Source organism: Anas platyrhynchos, chromosome 7 (assembly GCF_047663525.1).
Source record: "Anas platyrhynchos isolate ZD024472 breed Pekin duck chromosome 7, IASCAAS_PekinDuck_T2T, whole genome shotgun sequence".
Classification (NCBI taxonomy): domain Eukaryota; kingdom Metazoa; phylum Chordata; class Aves; order Anseriformes; family Anatidae; genus Anas; species Anas platyrhynchos.
In genome coordinates this window covers 26,046,484-26,063,343 of record NC_092593.1, presented here as the reverse complement: position 1 = coordinate 26,063,343, position 16,860 = coordinate 26,046,484, and the positions used below count along the sequence as shown (strand labels likewise).

Genomic DNA, 16,860 nt, shown 5'->3' with positions numbered 1-16,860 from the left:
GTTCCTGCTCCCTTGTTTTACCTGTGTAATAGAAGAATTACTCATTTAGTGTACTCCCACAGCATTAGTTTCATTTTTACACTATTAATAAAGTGAGAAGTTGTGCATTCAATTATTTTTATTGGCTTCAGACTCATGTTAAATATATACAATGCTGATCATGTACAAAAGTGTGCATGTTAAAAATTGTTAGGTTACAAACTTGCAAATCCTAGAAAAGTGCAAAATTTTAAAACATCTTCCACCATGCTGTACAGAAAAAAAATCCATCATTAGCCAATATACACACTCTCAAAACATACTGATCAAACCGAAATAAGACATACAGTATACACTTAAAGCACCCAGAAGGGAGATATTGCACAGAAGACTGACAGCAAGTTTGTTACAGGGCCCGAAGGCTCATTTTTGAAAGCAGATATTTTCAACACTCCTCAGACCTAACATATAATTCTTAAAAAGGCATTTTTTGGCATTTAAAAATCCATTTGTAATCATATAATTGCACAACGTGTAAGAATCAGAAGATACGATTAACTGTTGCTGTAAGGAAGGACTCTATTTGCACTGCCCCATTAGCTTTAGTAATTAAAAAAAAATGCTGAGACATGTTGAAGTGTCTTGCTTACCAAATTTCATCACGCAAACTAAGTAGCAGCACAACTTCCAACAAAAGACTGACCAAAGGGAGGTAAGTCTTACAAGCAGTGTTTCTCTAATTTTATAATAAGATGCTCCTGCATAAGCTAAGAGTTGAATCAGAACTTATCAAGTTTGCCTTGATTTTTTTTTTCCTCATGGCTTTAAGTAATAGCTCAAAGCTATGTATGATTAAAGCAGTACTACCAGGTACATGATTAAATTTATTTTAAACATTTCCTCAAGGCAAAAAATATGGCTCCCTCAAGAGGGAATACAGACTAGATAGGAAATTAAATACACAAGTGGCCTCTAACTTCATTTAGATATATGATACATATGGCTGGATGTTTTATATTTCAAATTCAAGACACCTTAGCAGCATTAAACTATAATCTCTACTGATGATCATGCTTCTGGGATAAAACGTAAGTTAAGACATTGTGTCTGCACAGAATCTAGTCACAGACCTAAGCTCTGGAAATACCTTCCAAATTTCCCAAGTCTAGAAGACAAAAATAGAAAGCACACACAACCGAAGGAATTCTCTTCTGAAGAAAAGTGAAATGCTTATTCTATTTGGGCCCTTTAGGTAAACAGTAACTAAAAGAAAAACATGAGTTTTCTTCTACAGATACACTGCAAAAAAAGTGAATTAAAACTGAACAAAGGGTATCTGAATAAGCACCACAAGCAGTTCCTCACCTATGGGGTGCTCCAGACTGCAATAAGAGGAATAATAGCACTTGACTGAAAAGTAAACCTGTGCAGATCATGCTGAACTGCCACTCAGGCATCTGATGACTATAGTAGTGAAGAAGAGGACAATAATATTCTACCATTTTTTATAAACTGCAGTAGCTTTTCATGAAACCCTGGCTTTCTTTAAAAGTATGTGCCTCCAAGAGCTATTAGTAATAACAAGGAGAATTTGATTCCTTGAGATAGAAAGGAAGATATCTTCCAATCACTGGAGTCTGACGTTGGTAATACGATGAACTCACATGCATACGACTGCACAAAAACTTTCTGCTCCTAGAAGGTGGAAATATGTCTTGTGTTACTGCCTGGACCTGCACAGTCTTAACCAAATAAATGTACACAATTTTAAAGCAATGCAAGTTAATACAATCTGTTGATGGGTTGCCTTTTCATTAACTTTGTTATAGTTGCTGTGCTGTTACTGATTTATTACAGCACCAAACATGACTGACTGCAAAAACAAGGTTCAAGTTCAGCAAGATGAATGAAAAAAGGTCTGCATAAGTGTAGCACACTGTGGCATATCTCATTTGAGAACTATCCACTTCTCCCATCTATAATACTTCCTGAAGGTTTTGCTAATATATGCTGGTAACTAGATCAGAGAGTATATATACTTGCACAGCTTGAGTCCATTCTCAGCAGAACTTTCACAAGCAACTGACTTCTACCAAAGTGTCACGTTTACAACTGAAAACTCCATAGGTTTTAAACCAAAAGGCATGAAAAGCCCATTCAAGAAAGCACTGAATTCAAGAAAGCACTGAATACTTAAATTCCCACCAAATTAAATATAACCCTTTATAGTGTTTTCATCTAGCAATATGCATTAGATTAGGCCTTAGGTTCACATTAGGATACATATTTATATGCAGGAGAAATGTAGTTTAAGATTGGGATTATTATTTTGTGCTGGTGTTGGTAAAGTACACAGGTGATAGAAGACATGGTTTCTAGATATCCTATGATTTAGTATTAGATAACAAGTATATTAATATGGTATAATTAACATAAGTTAGATGCTACCTTGAACTGCAAACATTTCACTTTCTGAATGCTGGTATAGTATAAAAACTGCACAGATGAGATGAGATTCTTCACTATAGATATAAAAGACAATTAAAAATACTATCAACAGTTACAAGTTAATTGTGAAAATTAAACATTTTTCTTGAAATAAGGGAGAGATGTATTCTAAGTATCATCCTTTGGTATACACTTTTAAGTTCTATGGAAAATTTAATCAATACTGCTAGCTGCTTGATCTAGACTATACACAAGCATCAAAAGAAAGTTTTCAATATATGTGTGTGTATATATATATATATATATATATATATGCATATATATATATATATATATATATAGTTACACAGATGCTTCCTTACTCAGCTTCAGAGATAAGTATATATTTAGCTTGGATAAATATCATTAAGGTTGTTCCAAAAATTAAATGCAAGAAAGTACCACCAAGAAGGTCTTGACAAATCTAGTGTTATGAACAACTATGTTTATTCTGAATTCCTATTCAGAATTGTTTCATCTCACAGCTTTACTTTTTAACACTTAAATAAATATTAGTTCAAAAACAGAGGATAATCTTACTTCACAAGTACGCATTTTTCTACATGAAAAGCAACATGGTGGGATCCAAAGCTTTACTTAACTTGAAGGAATCAAAAGTAAGAGATCAGTTCACTAATACATAAGGTTGACTGAATTGCAATCTATTAACAGCTGATTAGAAAAATGATTTTCTACTTGAAAAAGACATAAAACTAAGTTCAAACAGAAACAAAATACCAGCTAATACTCACACTTACCACCTATATCTTTTATTTAAAGCTGGTTTTAAATAAAGGCAAAGTGCAGACCTTCAAACCTTTGGAGTCGTTCCAAAAACACTGTGATGGTATATACCCCCCTCATCCTCAAGGACCATATAAAAGATGAAAAGGTAATAGTGTATGTTGCCATTCTGCATAGAGCATGAAATAGCTCAGAGTTCATCTCTCCCCATCCTCATTCTGCTGCTACTTTGTGCAGAGCACAAACTATTCTCAAGTCTGACAGCCCTGAAACTGTCTACATTTAAGCCTGTCCCACATATTTGTGAAGATCACCCAATGCTCATGATGCACTGAAATTACAGCACTCAAATGTCAAAACTGTTCACCACAAATCCTCTCATCCTCAATTATTTCAACTATATATTTTACTTAAGCTGACACCATGTATTCAGTATTCCTGAATATTAAATTACTAAAAAAATTAATCCATCTCTTCTATAAACTTGTCTAAAACAGAGGATGATTTCAAACCTTTATGTGATCTTCTGTGCAAGTGACAGAGGTCTTTTGTAGGGTTTGGTGAGTACATATCTCGATACTTTTTTCCACTTGATTCTGCTAACCTAAACCAAAATCTCCACTCCCTTCCCCTGCAAGCATACACTTAATCTCATATACGCATTTAAGCAGAACATATATGTGTACTTACAAAAAACATCACTGCAATGCCCCAAATGATGTGCTTCTTTTTTCAACTTCCCACAACACAGAAGATTCTTACATTCAAAGCTGCAATTCTTAGGAACTAATCTCAAAAGAGCTCCCCTAAAATCCCTTCTTCATGAAATCATAATGGACAAACATACTTCACATTCTCATATACACATTTAATACTTCCAGAGTATCCTTAGTATTCTCATTGGATAGGCAAGTGATTAAAAACAGTATTTCACTTCGCTTTTGGAAATTTAATGCTCTCTTGGCAAGCGACTCAGGGAAATTATTCTGATTTTCTCCTGACAATCAGACAATCCAGTCTGTCACAGTGATCAGTTTGAATATTGCAACTATGGATAGACCCACTTGTTCACAAGGCTGATTTACTATTTCATTTACAAAAGAAAAAACAACACAACTTTCTTTACAGAGCACACAATCAGTCATTAAGAGGAGGAAGAGTAAACAGTTTTCTTGAAACTAATTGGACTTTTAAAGATTATCTTTTTCCACGGGGCAAGGATTAACTTTATTTCTATAAAGATAATAAATATTATGCCAAAATTTAATGAAATGAGATTATACATAATGGAGTTCTCAGGTAGTTCAACAGGTCCCCAGTCACAGGGAATACCTGATAACCTTTACAGGAGGTACAACACATTCACATCCATAAATAAATAAAAATAACACAAAAAAGTGATGGCAGAGGGAAGAGATGGGTAGCCAAAAGGGAATATACTAGCTAGCAATCAATTAGAGCTCTGCCTTATATTTATACTCCCCTTACCCTAAAAGATGCAAGGGGAATATCTTCTCTTTTTAATAGACAAACATACATGTATATACATATATATACATAGACACATATACACACATGCACACATACCTTTGCACACCAGTCAAAAAAAATCATGTTTTTCCCTCAGCACCAGGCTTTTCCAGCAGTATAAGGTTTATAACTTAAATCACTAACATTATAAAAACGCCAGAATGACAGGAAAACACAATCCCTTCCAACATCAAATATTACATAACAAAAAAACATTCAGTAATGGCTTTTCCAAAATATAGCAACAAATCCATAACTATTTTGTTGCATATAGAGCATGTAAGGATCTGATATTTTCTTCTCGCAGTTATTACACACATCTTGAAAATGGATACATCATCTGTTTTCCTGCTTGTTTTACAGAAACAAAAATATGGATAACAACTGGTTTGGTGAATACCAAGCCAAGAAACAAACAGGTGCTTTTTCATTAAGTTGTTCTGCAGTGTTGTTTAAATGATTTTGCAGCGAAAATTTGTTGCCTTACTAATGAAGAGGATAGATCTTTGACCAACAGGGATATATGATTTTTCCTGTTATTTCTTCAAGATAGTAACTATATTATGGGATTTCTTAGTGTGCATCTTAGTCTACTTAATATAAATAATTTTCAGCAGCAAGTATTTCCTACCTCCTTCTGCTCCTTCACCACCTTCAACTTCTTTGAAGTTATTCATGTCTGTACTTTAAAGAATTTCTGATAATCAAGTAGTGCAACACAGATGTTCCTTGCAGAACAGCCTAAAACTGGAACTACATAAAGGAAGATAGCAATAGGCATTTACAGGAACAAATCACAGTAAGTTGTTCGTTGGTCTAAAAAACATACTGAAAAGGTCATAATTGTCAGCTATCCCAGTTTTGAATCATACCACTGCAACAGACAATTTTAGACTGACTGCTGGGGAATTACAGTGCTGTGAAAGCAATGCCAAATATCTTTCCTGTGATCAAGGAGCATCTGGCCCTATTCATCTTTAAATCAAATGGTACTTATCTTAAGTTCGATTAGCAAGCTTGGGTTTGGAGGTCTGGTGTTTTTGGTTTGTGTGTTTAGGTTTTTTGTTTTCCTGAAACACTGTTTTAGCAGCTGTTTAGAGAGGGATTTTGTTGTGACCAAATCAACACGGTTAAGGAAAAATGTGCAAGCAAGCTAACTTGCATGGGTACATACGCTTATTACTAAACCTCTACCATAAGTTCGTCTTCAACAGACTGTTAACAGTCAAGCCCCTGAAAGCTGAGATATACATTTAAAGTGACCAAAAGATTAAATATATTTCTGGCATCCATGAGAGAAGGTAGAAGCAGCAATCACTTGGAATCTTGAGTGTTATATTCAGTCTCTCCTGATGAAATCTGGCTGAGCCGTTTGCTTGATCCCCACAGCTTTCGGGAAAGCTGACCTGAGCGCATCTGTTTAAAAGTAATTCAGAGAAACAAAAGGAAGGGGAAGGGATAAGGTGGATAAATTAAAAAGGAACTTCAGACACTGATTTTGGTGAAATGCAGACACTACAATGTACTGCATAAACAAAATTACACTAACAAAAGTCATTAAAAAACAAACCAAAAGTTACACTTAGGAATGATTCTTGGGACTGACAAAAAAAAAAAAAAAACAAAAAACAAAAAAGCAACAACAAACAACAGACAAAACACTAATCCCTGTTGTCTTTGACTTCGAACTGCTAAAGGGATATTGCCAAGTAATGCATATTCAATACTTAGCCTACTTTTAACACCCTAGAAACAGTGTTGAGTTTAGATATTTTGATTGGAAGAAAGAAAAAAAAAAGAGGTTAATGTCAAAAAAATGAATCAAATTAGCAGAAAGGACACTTTATTTTAGAGAATTCAAACAGAAAATTGCTAGAATTTAAAAGGAAAAGATCACCAAAACTGATCCTTGAATATTTCTTTCAAGTGATGGAGTATCACAGGACAGTTATGACAGATTGAAGGAAGGAAAAAACAAAGGATATCTCCTGGTTTCAAATTTACACCAGCTTCCAAAGATCCTGGGTGAAGTGCTCAGAGTAAAATTTAAACCAGAAATAATTCATACTGAATATCCCGTAAGTAAACAGATAACAAGCAACCAGAAGCCATCAAATCCAGCACCTGGTGAATCTGCCATCTGACAACAATTTATAAGAAACATTTAATTCACTTATTAATTATAGAACTTATGATTGGCTAGTAGTAATTAACCTGGCAGCTGATTAGGTTATGAAATGCCTTGCAATTTAATAAACAAGATGCATGCCTTAACTGTACAAGCTTGAGAACCATTCCCAACAGTTAGTACTATGGCTAAACTTGCTTAAAAAACGTATCATCACAGCAGCAAGGTTGTAGAAAAGGCACAGTGCTGCTTACAGGTGATAATCCCACGGGTTTTTGCAACATCCCAAAGAGCTAAGAGATTGTTAAAAACACAAAAACATTTATTATACTTTACTTCATAGTGGCTGCTGTCTGTTGATGCAGAAAGACTAAAGGCCAATCTTAACACCAAGCAGCATTTCACTTTGTGCACAATAAAGAAGCTATTTCCTTTTAACCCTATGGATCAGTATCATCATCGATAGTCAAAATTAAAGTGTCTTCTGTATAAGGATAAAATTCTTCTAATTCCTAACTACAAATAAATAAATAAATACCCCCCACACACACACACACTTTGCAAGTGTATTGGTTGATGCCATTATAGAAAACTAGAAAATCTGTGACATAATTTTGTTCCTCATATATGTGTGTGTGTATATAAATAAATTTATAATCTATTTACATGGATATTAAGCTTGCAGATCATCTGAGTTATAAACAGAAAATCCTGGAAAAAAAATTGTTGGAAAACCTCTACGTTCACAAAAGGAATCCAGACCTTGAAACAAAACCTTCTTCACAGTTAGAAAAATATGATTAAGAACTGAAGAGGAAAGAGCTGAAAGCCTTCAGTCTAATGAAATACATACATTTCAGCCTACAAAAGATATTTTCTAAGGATTAGGAAACAGAAGTGAAGGTGACTTTAAAGCTGTTGTTACAAACATATGTTTAACAACATCATAAGCAGCTCTTTATCAACTCTACAGTAGGAAAAAACTGTCCAGCTGGAAGGCAGTGGAAACTTCCCCTCCCTATTTGCTGCAACCAAAATTAGACTACCATTCCATGAAGCCTTTTTAAAATATTAAACAGCGTATCTAGCTAAAACATTTTCAAACACTGACAAATAAAGCTGCTCTGTTTTCACAACCCAACTATAAAATTGGGACAAACTCTTCTGGCATGTACTAAAGGTCATGCAAGAGCAGTTACCACAATTTCAAGTAAATACACTGCAGCACAATGGAAATCAAGTTATAAAGAGAGGCAAGTTTAAGTTAACTAAAGCACTTTGAAAGTTATGACAAGAAGTACTTAGAGCAAAACCTGTGTTTTGCACAAGAAAAAATGGGCATAGCTATTTGACAGATGGATGCTCTGTATTTGATATTGCATATGCAGTACCAACAAGTTTATATTCACCATATGGAGCACAGAGCATATGGGGAACCTACACAAGTAATTCTTTACGCATTACAATTAGACACTCTTAACAGCAAGTAATTTGTTTTCCCCAATGTCAGTCAATGCATATTAAAGGACATCTGATGGAAACCATAAAAAAAATAAAATAAGCTTGCTCTCTTTCGTTTCCATTTTTCTTCTGGAAATTGTTTCATCAGAAAGTGGCTGACAACACTATCACATACAGAAGAGAATAGCTACTAAGATTTTGCTTATTCAGATGTCAGTGATAAAGTCTGCAAGTTAGTCCAGCTGAGCTTCCCATCTGTGATCCCTATATATCTTTGATTCTTTATAAGAAATTTCAGTACAGCAGTCTCAAAAGTTATTTCTTTCCCACTGAAAACTGAAACTTGCTCTTAAATTTACCCTGCCATAGAGGTGACCTCTTGCTCAGCTGGAAAGCAGAAATAAGTGAACTTCCCACTGTTCGGTAGAAAAAGTTCTTGATGGTGGGTTTTACCTCTGCTGGCTTGCCAACACCAACGATAATCAACTTGCCATCCTCCAAGCCAACAAGGATGTGGCTATACTCTTTAGTGACAGAAATGCAATGAATTGGCAGTCGCATGGCTAATGGGGAGATGCTCAGATTCAGGCTGAAATGAACAAGAGACAAAGTACATTATGTATGTTTTTTTCATATTGAAAAGAATCACATTGCAGTTGAGATTACAGATCATAGGATGTGCTATAAAAGAGTTTCTCAAAGATCTAGTTTGCAATTCTGATTATTATGAACTCTTACAGAAAGCTCAAATCATACCTCAGAATACAGCTTCAATAACAAGAAGGGGCACAGCAGGTTTAGTCAGAAAATTAAGAGACTCTGACTGGAAGATCAGTAACATTAGTCCCACAACTGACTAAGTGACAAAGATCACTCCCCATTCTGAGAACCAATGGAGCTCTACAGAGCAGTGCAGAACTATACAAGGTTTGATCATGATACCAAGTTGTTGCTGAGCTCCCAATGACTAACCAGACACGGGGACAACCACAAGTTGCCTGCATTAGACACAGCTCTTCCTAAGTTTTGTCAGCAACAGGTCTATGGTTGGGATATATATGTGGGAGGAAAGTAGACTGGTACAACTTCTCATTTTTCATTCTCCCACCTAAGTTCCCCTTAGGTGTTTTTTGTTGTTGTTTTTTTCCTCTTCAGGAACACAGAAAAAAAGCAATTGCTACCACCTATAGCACCAAGCAGAATTGATATTACAACAGCCATTTCTAAATGAACCTCTCTATTTGCATCTCAATCAATTCATTGGTTGCACATTACCTGTAGAGATCCCGTATGGAAAGAAATCCCTGTAAGCTGCCCATCACAATATACTCTCCTGTCACACACATATCTGACACTTCTTCCTTCAGAGTCTCAGAACTCAGATGCTTTCCATTGACAGAATAGAGATGTAATGCATTCTTATCCTGAATAAATCAAAAATAAATATATCACAGAGGACTGGTTGGCTTCAAAATTTATTATCTGTATATTTAGTTCACTGGTAAGAGTTGACTTGGACAGTAACCTACAGATAATATCGCTGACAACAGCTTGCTTGTTGAGTGATATGAAAACTGAGCCCATGTCTTACGTGTACGTATACCTGGTCCTGTATGGAAAGTTTTGAAGTTACTTTTCATTACCTCTTGAGGTAACATAACATCCTACCTATCAATGTAATCGATTCGAAATTTTCTGGAAACATCCATGGACTTAATGGACAGGTCTCTGTCTTTTGGTGTTTTTTTGTTAAGGAAGAAGGAAAGAGCCCTCTTATCTTCAGCCCCCTCACCTCACCCTGAATTGAAAAGCAGAAGGAAACAAGTTTATTTTGTCAAACTACAGCTGGAAGCACTTCTTGGACAAGGCAACAAATTCTTGATGGATCGAAGACACGGCTAACATGACCTTCTGAAGTTCTTCCAGCCTGGCAACACCTTGGTGTTTCATCTCTCCCCAGTCTTCCCAATGCAGCTAGCATACCTATATCCAATAAATTTGTCTTACAGGAAAGTTCCCATTCTCACAGAAATCATAACAGTTCTACACTTAGAACAGCTACACAGCCACTCAATAGACAGAGTAAGCTATATAGCAAACCTTATAGGTGTCTCTCCAATCCAAAACTAAGAAACATTGGTGTAGTCCCTGAGCATCTTGCATCTACATCTTACTTCTCCCCTTATGAACCTCTGTTTTTGTGAGTAGTGGAACTTGCAAAACTCCTAGTTTTGCATTTCAAAACAGCTCTCACAGGATGATTAATTAGTGCATGCCTGGGTATCTGCCTTGCAGGTGTTTGGAGATTCTTGTGAAACATACAGGAGCACAGTATGTCTGTGATTTGCCTTATCAAATTACACTAAAATTGGCTAGCAAAACTTAAAAAAAAAAAAAAAAAAAAAAAAGACATGTCATGATCAAAAAAGCCTCAGTTTTTAAGGAAATAAGGGTAAAGCACAAATATGGCACATTTATGATTAAAACCTTCAGCAAAAGAAACAGAGGTATTCCATGAAGCTAAGTACCTTAAGAGTGGTCTTTCCTTCTATGCTGGTGTGGACAACTATATGGCCTTCCCAGGACACAGCCAGATTGGGAACAGTCAACAGGAGGGAACTCTCACAAGGTGGTCGCAAAGTTCTCATGTATTGACCTTTCCGAATAGTGCGCATAATAACTGTCCCATCCTGCAGAGACCAAATTTAGGTAAGTTGTTGGCAACAACCTCTGAAGTAAGTTACCGTAACAGATACAATGAGTATTTAAATAGAAATGAATGATTTTTAAAGTACTTAAAATCTTAACTGGAGATTAGGACTTCTGAGCTTTAGGAACCCTGCATGAGGAATCCTTCCCCTCAAGGCCAAGTACTATAGGCATATGTAAAAACAAATGCAAACAGAGCAAGGGGGCAGGATAGACAACAAATCAGCCGTTTTACAAGCCACATTTATGACTGGGCATTATGTGCATTACAGAGTTCAGCAGCCTGACAATGCAGTACAGAAATGCAGAGCTTGAGTAAGCTGCAAAGAGCCTTCAAGGTTAAGCAAGCAGGGAAGGAGCTGTCACAGAATTGTTTCTGTGAGAAGGTTAAGTTCTCCAAATAGGTCCATACACCTAAAGGCTCATCTGTACAAACTAGCACAACATGGGTAGCTGAGGCCTATGCTGTGTAGAGCACTGTTTGAGACAGATTGATTTAAGTAGGCAGCAAGAGAGATGGCACATATGTTCTTGATGTGCAAGGCTGAAGAAAAAAAAAAGTGAAATAGTCACATTTTTGGTATTATTCTTCAAACATGCTCTAGCATTTTATTGAAGAAATGGCAAAGAAGGGAAAAGCATTAAAATTCTTACCTTGGATCCTGACACTGCCATGTCCAGTTCAGTGCTGATGCCAACACTCGTAACTTCATCAGTGTGCCCATAAAGGATCTGTAATGGCTTAGGTGCCAGGCCGACAGGCACTCCTCCCTGAGAGTAACAAAAAGTGCAATGACACATTCTCTTGCAGCTGAAGGACAAACAAAAATAAGTTTCTGGTATCTTCAGCATTAGTTGTGCGATATGTATATTTGACATAGGCCAAAACCAAAAGCACAACTCACCCATTCCAATTTCAATTTATGCTTTTATGTCAGCAGTCTTATTTACTGAAATCAAGGAATGAATGCACATACAGGTACTATGTGGATGTGAATGACAGAATTACTTAGCTGATTTCTTTCTAGCTATACAGACGACTGAGTGTGCAACTACCACAGCGAGCAGTCCTAACAGGAGTCCTTTGTCCATCCACCTATTTTTTTTTGTCCATGTGTCTGGGCTTATTCAATTCTTACAGCTTACCACAGAATTAAGCACTGCCTTCATAAGTTTCATATTTCTTGAGATTAGCTATTTTTTTGCTTAAAAATGAAAGTAACTGTTCTATTTTCTAGGGGAAAAGCAAGTAAATAATACTTCTAAGTGACTGCTGCTAGTATGATATAAAATGGAAATCTTGCAATAATGCCCATTAAAAATAGTAAGCTAATTGCTCACATGACTGCAGGATGTCAAAACAATTTAGTACTTTTGTTCCAGTAAGCATACTGTCAGCATATAAAGACATTCTCAGACCAGTTCTGAGGCAAGATCTGTGCTTACAGAAAAGGAGTTCTGCAGAGAACTCTCCAGTCTAGTTTGTGTGTTAGAAATCTGCCAAGCAAGTCCTGAAATCCTGAAGCATATGCATTGCCCATGCAGAACAAGTGTCAGATTAAAGAGCTGGGAAAGAAGAGACAATACAGGGCAGAGAAGTAGAACAGAAGTTGCAGTCTGCAGAACATTACTCTCACTTTGTAACGACCAAGAAAAAACTCTCATGAGAAGAATTTACAATACATAAAACATCACATATATCCACTAAATAAAAAAGTAATTAAAAATACTAAAGCAAAACAATTCTAAACGGTAATCATCTCCAGAGGACTCATCATTCAACTGACTCTGAAAAGATAAACTATGAAGTTTCTAACACTTATTCTGTCTTGAGGAAAAAAAAATCTGTTTTAAGCACTTAGGTCTTGCCTTTTTGATGATGCACTATTTTGTACAAAGTACAGAATACGTCTTGAAAAAAACTATAAATACTCTCATCATAAAAGACAGCTAACTTTTCACAGCATGCATCCACTAAACACAGTTATGTTCCACATATGGTTTAATGTGCTAACTTTAGGTTCAGTGGTAAGAACAGGGTGACATGACCAAATGTCCTGTCCATAACATGTAAAAGGCCCATTCTACAATTAATGCTATTTGTACTCATATGAAGCAGCAGAAATGAACTTTTAAAATGCATAACAAAGGAGATACCTCACACTGAGTGTAAGCACACACATGCATCACACAACCTCTTTCACAGGGTAAAAACAATATCAAAGAATTCTAAAATGCCAATGTAAACTCATGTAACATATTAGTGATATCTTTGCTAACTCCTGGTTATCATGCATCAGCACTTCCCACAGAGAAAATACAATGTTAAAATGCAACTATTATAGTTAAAAAGCAGCCTAGAAATGTAAAAATCCCTAACTATAAGCATTTCTTTAGCATTTGTTCTAATTCCTGTAGTCTCAAGCAGTGTTTCTGTTCTCCCATTCTTCTGTCTGTACAATAGGGATGATATTAGCCTATCCTGAAAATAACCTGTGAAATGTTTGATAGTGCCTTTAAATAGAGCAAAGTAACCTCAAAGAACGATCAGCGTTACTGTACTTTAGCTATATAGTAACTCATGTATATAGTAAATATTTCAAACATAGAAGATAATGGGACTAACAAAATTACTAAGTTAATCAGGTTTTATGGGCTATTTTTCCCTGCAAAGCTGGCAGAAAGGAAATCAATAAACCATCACAGCAAAACAATGAAACAAAAGAAGCATGCAGAAACAGCTTCTCAGAGTATGCCTAAACAACATACCTGCTGAACTATTTGCCATATGATACAGGTAGTATCTCTGGAGCCTGAAATTAAATGGATTCCACAGTAATCTATTGCCAGGCAGGTCACAATATCTAGACAAAGAAAGGATAACAAGAAGTTTATATAGTTTAAGACTAATTTCTCCACAATTTGACAAAAAGCACATAAGATGTCAACAATCTATCCTCATTTACAGCCAGCATGAAGCATTCTGCTGCGATAAGGACTGATGAGATTGTATCAACCAATGACACCATTACACAACCAGGTGTACCAGCATGATTTAATCATGTTTGTTACCTGAAAAAGGAAGTCTTATTTTGAAACTATATTAAACCATCACTACAATTACTAAAAAGCCATACTCAAATATACGTGTATAATTACAGTTTAAGTATTTCTCTGTTGTTACATTGCCATTCTTTTATGACCACTATGCCTACCAGCCCAGGTGCACTGAGTATAATTTGATCAAGAAGGACAAAAGTCACAGTGCAATACATAGAATCGTAGAAACATTAAGGTTGGAAAAGACCTCGAAGAACACCTGGTCCAACCGTCCCCCTACCACCAATATTACTCACTAAACCACGTCCCTATGCAACACATCCAACCTTTCCTTAAACACCCTCAGGGACAGTGACTCCATCACCTCCCTGGGCAACCTATTCCAATGCCTGACTACTCCTTCTGAGAAAAAAATTCTATTTTCCAACATAAAACCTTTCATTTCACTATAGAGGTACTAACCCATGTGCCTGATGTGCTGTCCAATCAGCTTTCCTTTTGTAAGAGATGTCACTCTGATGCTATTGTCCCAGTGTCCTCCACTAAAGAGGAGTTTTGCATCATGCGATACTGCAAATAACTTAGAGGTGATCTCCAGCCCAGGTGCAAAAGGACCACTCATGCTGCGCTGTGTTCTGTAGGCAAATGATGAGCAGTTGAAATTAAACTCAGTTCAAATCAATTTATCTTGCACCTCTTATATCCTTCAAAAGTAGTAAGTTCTATCTTTAGAAGAAGTTATACATAAATAAAGGTGAAACTTTGCCCCTCGATATCCATGGCAAAACTGTCACTGCCATCAGTGGAAACCAGATTTCACCTTACATCTTTTCAGTCATTTAATTCTGTACAGATAACTCATGTCCCCAGTAAATATTGGAATATTAAAGAAAAAAGAATTTTCTCAAAAATCAAATACAAAAGTGCTGTGCTTTCACTATAGTTTAAGAATGTGCAAAGAGTATTCATCTCAGATTTCAATATGAGTTTTTATGATATGGTAACTAGAAAAAATAGAATTAGAAATAGCTCTAAGAATTAAGAACCCTGAAATGCTACTTACAGGACTTTTTACTCGAACATTATTATTGTTGAACATTAGAAGATATATTCTTAGCTGAAAACTCAGCCAATGAAAACAGTACAGTCCATTGATTATCAGACAATTACTGTATTTTGTTACCACAGATGCATTCATCTGTACCTATCACCACCATTTGCTTACTTGGGATTTGTCACTGTGGTATCTCTGATGAATGTAAAATAGTTGGAGATATTTTTATCATAAGGTAGCCAACCATGGGTTCCAATAATGCAATTCAGACTTGCTGTTACCTGAAAAAGTTTGATAGAATTAAAATCGGTGAAACCCAGAGACTTATTTTCTGATATTGGAGCTTACATCAGGAAAAAAAAAAAAAAAAAAAAAAGCACAGACTACTTGAGAGTTCACCACTAAGAAAAAAAAAAAGGAACACCCCACACCCTTGCACATTAAAACAAAGTCCAGCTCAGATAAGCAGCTTCAACAACAAAGGATCAAAAAAGGAAATCTACTTTTCTTTGCAAAGATTATAATCCACATGTGGTACTTATTACCAAGTAAAAATACTGCATGTTGTAGACAGGTCAACGAAAGCTGATTTGTAAGAAGAAAAAGACAAAACCAACCAATCAATTCCCTCCAACCCCAAACATTTAATTACAATTCTATCATTTAAGTTTTTTCTTCTCTTTGAAATAGTCACCAGTAATAGTTAACATATTAATACAGGTAGTTTGAAAAAAAAAATAGCACTACAGCTCTGTTTCTGAGAAAGCAAGGAAGAAGTTGAAATATTCAAGATTATTTTCATCATATATTTAGAAAAAATACAATGAGAATTTTAGATGTTTTCAGATTCCAAGCGACAAACATACTACATGAAGCCAGGACAATGAATTTGACCTACAAAATATCAATGTCAGAAAGTATTACTTCCTAAAAACCACAGATATTATTGCACAGGGGCCATTATGCAGACCATGCATATAGACATAAATGCCAACACTGCCCTCCTTTCATCATTTGGACATCTGCCATAGTACCAGAGCCAGTATTAAGTACCAGAGCCTGTATTAGGCAGTGCGAAGTTTAATTTTAGGAACAGTATAAGCCTTTGGAGTGTGCACATGCCAGACATGGCACAGTTTAAGATATGGGTTGGAAAATAATGATAAATGTAATGGTGTCATTAATAACTAACCCTGTCGTTTTAAAGCCGGACCGCTTTACATTAGGAAATTGATTGCTATTATGGAAGTGGATCAGGTGACAACTTACAATACACCTCACCACTACTTACTCATGTCTCATAAGCACTTAAATGCCATTCAACAAATCAGCCTAACTTCTCCAGAAGACCAAGTTTTAACTGATAGCTGATGTTCATCATAGGTAAAGGAACACATTTCAACAGGAACAGTTAGAAAGTATTTCTCTACAAACTTTGTATGAAAAAAAAGACTTTGTATGAAAAAATGCACCTATTTGTTTTGACTGCTGTTAGTCTCAAGTTTAATATTAACATGTGTAACTCACCAAGATCTCTGGGCTTCCCTGAGACATAAAGGAACGTGACTGATTCCTGGGGACAACAGCTTTGACAATGGGGACACCATCACTGATTCCCTAAGAGAAATGACATGATTTTGGTCTAATTATAAACAAAAGCTGAGGGATAAATACAGAACCTGTAAAGAGTAAGACCCAAAGCCTCTGG

The 16,860-nt window shown here is 35.9% G+C and overlaps 1 protein-coding gene across 8 annotated transcripts in view; it reads right to left on the bottom strand.

The window, feature by feature from the left end:
- Positions 1–100: 100 nt before the first annotated feature.
- The window catches only part of NBEAL1 (neurobeachin like 1), an 85,070-nt gene continuing 68,310 nt past the window's right edge, over positions 101–16,860 (bottom strand). For 5 of the 8 annotated variants that reach the window (XM_021270401.4, XM_027461107.3, XM_072041042.1 and 2 more), the window contains 9 exons: positions 16,680–16,769; positions 15,324–15,433; positions 14,561–14,733; positions 13,808–13,902; positions 11,693–11,809; positions 10,858–11,019; positions 9,605–9,753; positions 8,689–8,918; positions 101–6,156 (listed from right to left, as the gene is read on the bottom strand). In XM_021270401.4, the coding sequence (XP_021126076.3) occupies positions 6,080–6,156; positions 8,689–8,918; positions 9,605–9,753; positions 10,858–11,019; positions 11,693–11,809; positions 13,808–13,902; positions 14,561–14,733; positions 15,324–15,433; positions 16,680–16,769 (1,203 nt within the window). In that variant the 3' untranslated portion in view covers positions 101–6,079. Of the gene's footprint in view, positions 6,157–8,688; positions 8,919–9,604; positions 9,754–10,857; positions 11,020–11,692; positions 11,850–13,807; positions 13,903–14,560; positions 14,734–15,323; positions 15,434–16,679; positions 16,770–16,860 lie in introns of those variants that run through there. The other 3 variants (XM_027461108.3, XM_038182489.2, XR_003498274.3) reach the window with 2 other exon arrangements.